Source organism: Desarmillaria tabescens (genome assembly GCF_030435595.1).
Source record: "Desarmillaria tabescens strain CCBAS 213 chromosome Unknown EV420scaffold_296, whole genome shotgun sequence".
Classification (NCBI taxonomy): domain Eukaryota; kingdom Fungi; phylum Basidiomycota; class Agaricomycetes; order Agaricales; family Physalacriaceae; genus Desarmillaria; species Desarmillaria tabescens.
Window position 1 is genome coordinate 1 of NW_026848595.1, and position 4,472 is coordinate 4,472.

At 49.5% G+C, this 4,472-nt stretch overlaps 1 protein-coding gene across 1 annotated transcript; it reads left to right on the plus strand.

Annotated features, from left to right (window-relative positions):
- Positions 1 to 201: 201 nt before the first annotated feature.
- On the plus strand, positions 202 to 2,197 carry EV420DRAFT_1772086 (uncharacterized protein; the record flags this gene model as incomplete). Its single annotated transcript, XM_060481100.1, has 2 exons — positions 202 to 670; positions 732 to 2,197. The coding sequence occupies exons 1-2, from the start codon at positions 280 to 282 to the stop codon at positions 2,195 to 2,197; spliced, it is 1,857 nt and encodes a 618-aa protein (XP_060321381.1). The 5' UTR covers positions 202 to 279.
- Between the last annotated feature and the right edge of the window lie 2,275 nt (positions 2,198 to 4,472).

Genomic DNA, 4,472 nt, shown 5'->3' on the forward strand with positions numbered 1-4,472 from the left:
CACTTTCTTATCAAACCGCGAAGTACGCATTTCTAGTACAGCAAATCCGCGCAACATTACACCTTCCAGTTCGGAACTCACTCGATGTAACCTATCGCTCCGGCGTTCGGGAACTCTGGAATCTATCTAGCGAGAATGACTCGACAGACGGTCGAAAGGGCTCTTTTCAGCCCAATATCTTCGGATATGATTTTGTCTCACCACTGAGTGACTCGTCTGCCCTCATCGTCACGATAAGAGTATTGGACCCTGAGCTTGTCGGAGCTGAATGTTTTCTATATGGACGGGCTCCAGGCAGTATGGTTGGCTTTCGGAGTGACCATTTTCTCATTGGCGACCTCTCAAGCACCTCTATCACTGTGCGCGTCAACCATACCTAACATAAGCTCGAAACCGTTCGCATTGAATGGAGATGTGAATGGGGGAATGACGATAACGCTGTCGAGGCGAAAGGTGGAGTGGTCAGATGCCGAAGAAGACACGCCTGGAGCTATATTGGCTTGCTCAAGCTCTGCATCCGGCGTTCGAGAGGCGTGGAATTCCTATCGGATTTCTACGAGCTGTTTTGCTTCGACAACCCATGCCAAATTTGCTGACACCACTGATTGGAAGAGAGAAATGACGTGGCGGACATTTAGAGACTATTATAAGAGATATGACACGGAATTTGGTATAACAGGTCTTACTTTCAATAATTTTAAACAAGTCTGACATCACTGTTCCCTCTACAGGCCAACCGCATTTCTGGTCTGACACACCAGCTGGTGTATCATTCAATTTGTCGTCGTATTTTAAATGTGACGAATTGGAAAGGCCGGGGGGGGCTAAACGAGTTGTCAATTGCGCTGACCAAGCTGCTGTAGTAGAGCTTGGGTGTAGCCTGGGTCGTCGTGCTGATGAGCCTCCTATGAGCTGGGTGGTGCATGAGCGGTTTGGTTTTATCAATAAGACCCACCTGGTGGGCATCACGGACCAAAACCACCACCACATTCTGGTCAACAACCCGTTCTTTGTCGACAGGGTCGAAACTGCCGTTCTGGACATCAATGACCCCGCACGTAGTGCCTTCGCTCAGCACGTCTACCATTCATTTGGCAACTCAGCCACTTCGGGATCGGAACATGTCGCCGATACTGACTATATATATGATGCGTGCTGCGGACCGTATTTAGGCAATGAGACAGCGGTCACCTACAGAGCCCTGACCATCGACACCACAACACGTCTCTACGACCAGAGGGATGATATGCATCCTCGCATTATCGCTAAACATCCTGGTATCCCTTGTATAGATGGACAGCATCAGACGTCTCCAGAGTCTCTCGGTGCTAATGGAGCCGCTAGCGCAATATTGGGCGTCTTTGGGCTGCCAGTTGAAGCAACCAGTTCGATGACGTACGTCAGCTGGGCCCACGTTCCGGAGTGGATCAAGGAAGTATTGGATGATAGTTGGTGCGTGACGGATGGGCGCGTCGGTGTGGGGGAGGCGAATGCGCACACGCTTTGGTATCTCAACCGTCAAGGCTGTTCCTCGTCAACACTGAGGATCACGGTCTACGTCCAGTCACCGATAGATGCCAACGGGGTCTTGGACATGGCTGCTGCCAGACAAGCAACACGTCGGTGTCTTGCAAGTATTATCCAAAGCACCGACGCCCCTCTCCAGTTCGTATGGACACGCGCAGAGCTTGACGAGTTCGGCGAGTATTCCGTGCGGTATACACGTGGTGGCAGATGTATCGTTGTTGCTGCAGGTCAAACCGTTGTCGAGATATGGAACAGGGATAACTCGATGGCGGTGGAGACTTTCGAAGATTGCGCTCGCAAACTCCTGGAACATACCATTCGCAGGGAATCGGATGGTCTACCCCTTACTGCTCCTATCATCAAACGTGGTCCACTCGCTACCGGAAGTCATGACGAGCATCCGAGCAAAATCGTGGTCCAAAACGATGGCCGATTTTCGCTCGACTTTGAGCTAGATAAACCCATCGCTGCTGCCAATGCTACTACCGAAGGATACGGTTATATGTTTGAGAGGTATGTTCAGGAGGTTACAGAAGATTTAGTCACTGTCAAGCTCATGATGGTGGCACGATACGCTGGGAGTCATGTGGTGACAGTGCACTTCGCAGATTCGGAGACGATGATATCGCGATCGCAAAAGTTTGAGGTTGAGGTTGAGATTGTTGAATGAGGGGGGTACTAGATGTCTGTACTATCACGATGGTTCCAAGTCAGTACACAGATCTGAAACCGAGAGCGATTTGCTTACACATATCTCTGGTGAATTCAGAGGATACCGCTGTAACCTGCGAATTGTGACAAGGACTTGACATTCAACACTCAGTCCATAGTGCCTGGAAACTTGTGCGAGGAAGAGTTATGTCACGTATAATGGTCGATGGATTCAAGAATTACCTAGGAAATTGGCTTCTTTCAGATTTCATGTTATCTTTCTAGTGAGCTAACGGTGGGGAGTACGGGGTCGGGGTCAAAGCGAATATCCAAATTCATGAGTCAACACGAGTATGCCACTAATTTTGTTCCTAGTACTAGGTTATTAGGCCTACAACCACAACCATGAACTGACGATACACGTTTCCTCTGCCAGAGGACTCACTAAATCCCCAGCATCAGTTATCTGCGTCACCGATGCAATCGTGTCTAGAGCTTTAACTGTAGATTCCACGTGGAAAACATTCCCAACGTACATCATCTTCCCCTGCTCTCCATACACGAGACGCACAGACAATTTTCCTTCCACCCTCTCCCACTCCGTAACGGGAAAAAAATTCCTCGTGGAAAGGTTACGCTTCATGTCTTGAAGGACATTCCCAGTTCAACCGATCGGATCACAAATCCTATCACCATCCATTAACAAGTCACAGGGCAAGCAAAATAAACTCACGATGGAGATATCAAGAACACATATGGGATAAGCGTAGTGCTATACCTCTTCGCGTCCTCCCAGGACTTCCAATAATCGCGCGCGCCGCTGGGAGATAACCTAACCGTAGGCGAACCGTACTTGGGATTGCTAGTTCTTCTGGCCATATTGTCAACAGCGATAACGAGGGCGGCGGATGGGAGAAGTAATCGAAGAAAGACATGGCTAGTGCCGTGAGCTGGATGTATGCACGCGATAATGGACTGCTACGTACCCTGAAGAGGTTCGAGAATAACCCTGTATTTTCCTTGGTGAATCCTGTTCACGAGATCGGTCTTTTGCACGTTGCTGCAAGCATCAACGGCTACTGCCAATCAGAACGAGTAGCGCGTGTCGTTGAACCCTGAACCCTCTATAGTGACGAGCAATTCCTCTTGGCCCCGGGTTGCCTATATAATGGTTAACAATGTTCCAAGGTAACGGATAGTGAATCACCTTCAGGTCTCGAGGTAACGCGATGCAGCAAAGGGGGTCGTCCATGTTTGCTGGGTTCGAGGTCGAGGTCGAGCACCTTGAAAGCTATGCAAAAGGCCACTTGCAGCCATGCTGGACCATACTAGATGTCTTGGACATCGAAGAAAGGACCTTGAGTTACGAATTGACGCTAGCCTTTGTGGATGTTGGTGTTGAAGCTGAGTTTGTCGATCGCGTCTACTGGCACGTGATTCTCAGGCTCTTAGCATCGACCTGCTAGCCTGGAACCCGGGGCGGGGGTAACCCCCGTAGTCGACAAAACTGCCCAAGTTTCAAACTCCGAGCACTTGCCGATTCGCAGCCATCCACGTGCAACCGTGTACCGCGTTCGCGTCGTTGATTTTTGCTTCCGTCTTCACCTCCACTTCATGTGTGAGAGTGCCAATGCGCTAACGGAAGGCCTGTCAACGCCACAAGGGGTAGAAGTGGGTAGAAGAAATGGGCCATGATGAAGAGGGGTTGCTGGGATATTAGCGTACTGAGAGGGCGTAAATGGGATACAGGATGCAGTGGCATCATCATCAGAGCTTGATACATCTGTTGGGGTATTCGGAGGCTCATATTCCCCCTCCATGGGCAATTGAGGTGCGTTGAAGGAATATCTCACAAAATTTCATTAAGATATAGCATGTGTCATCAGTATTGACAACATGCCGCTCTTGCGGCATGCATCGGAGTATCAAATTTGGACAGTTTTGTCGCCCACGGAGGTTACCCCCGCCCCGGGTACCAGGCTTTATCCACAGTTACGAGTACCGCGAGTATCTATAAAGCCAGCTTGCCAGGCTATCGACCTGCATCGACTCGGACCAGCATCTCAAGATTCCCTTCAATTTGAGGCGCATTGACTATCGACGATACAATGCAGCTGCATATCACATAGATAAATTCATTGTCGACATCGACGCCTTTGCTTGTAGGCTCGTTCTGGTGCCTTCTGGGAGTCGGAAAAGTGATATTTGGTACGTGAAGCTGCATAGTGTTCGTGACAAATCTAACTTGTATATGTCAGGTTCAATACCCGAGATAGCTTAATATATACGGACGC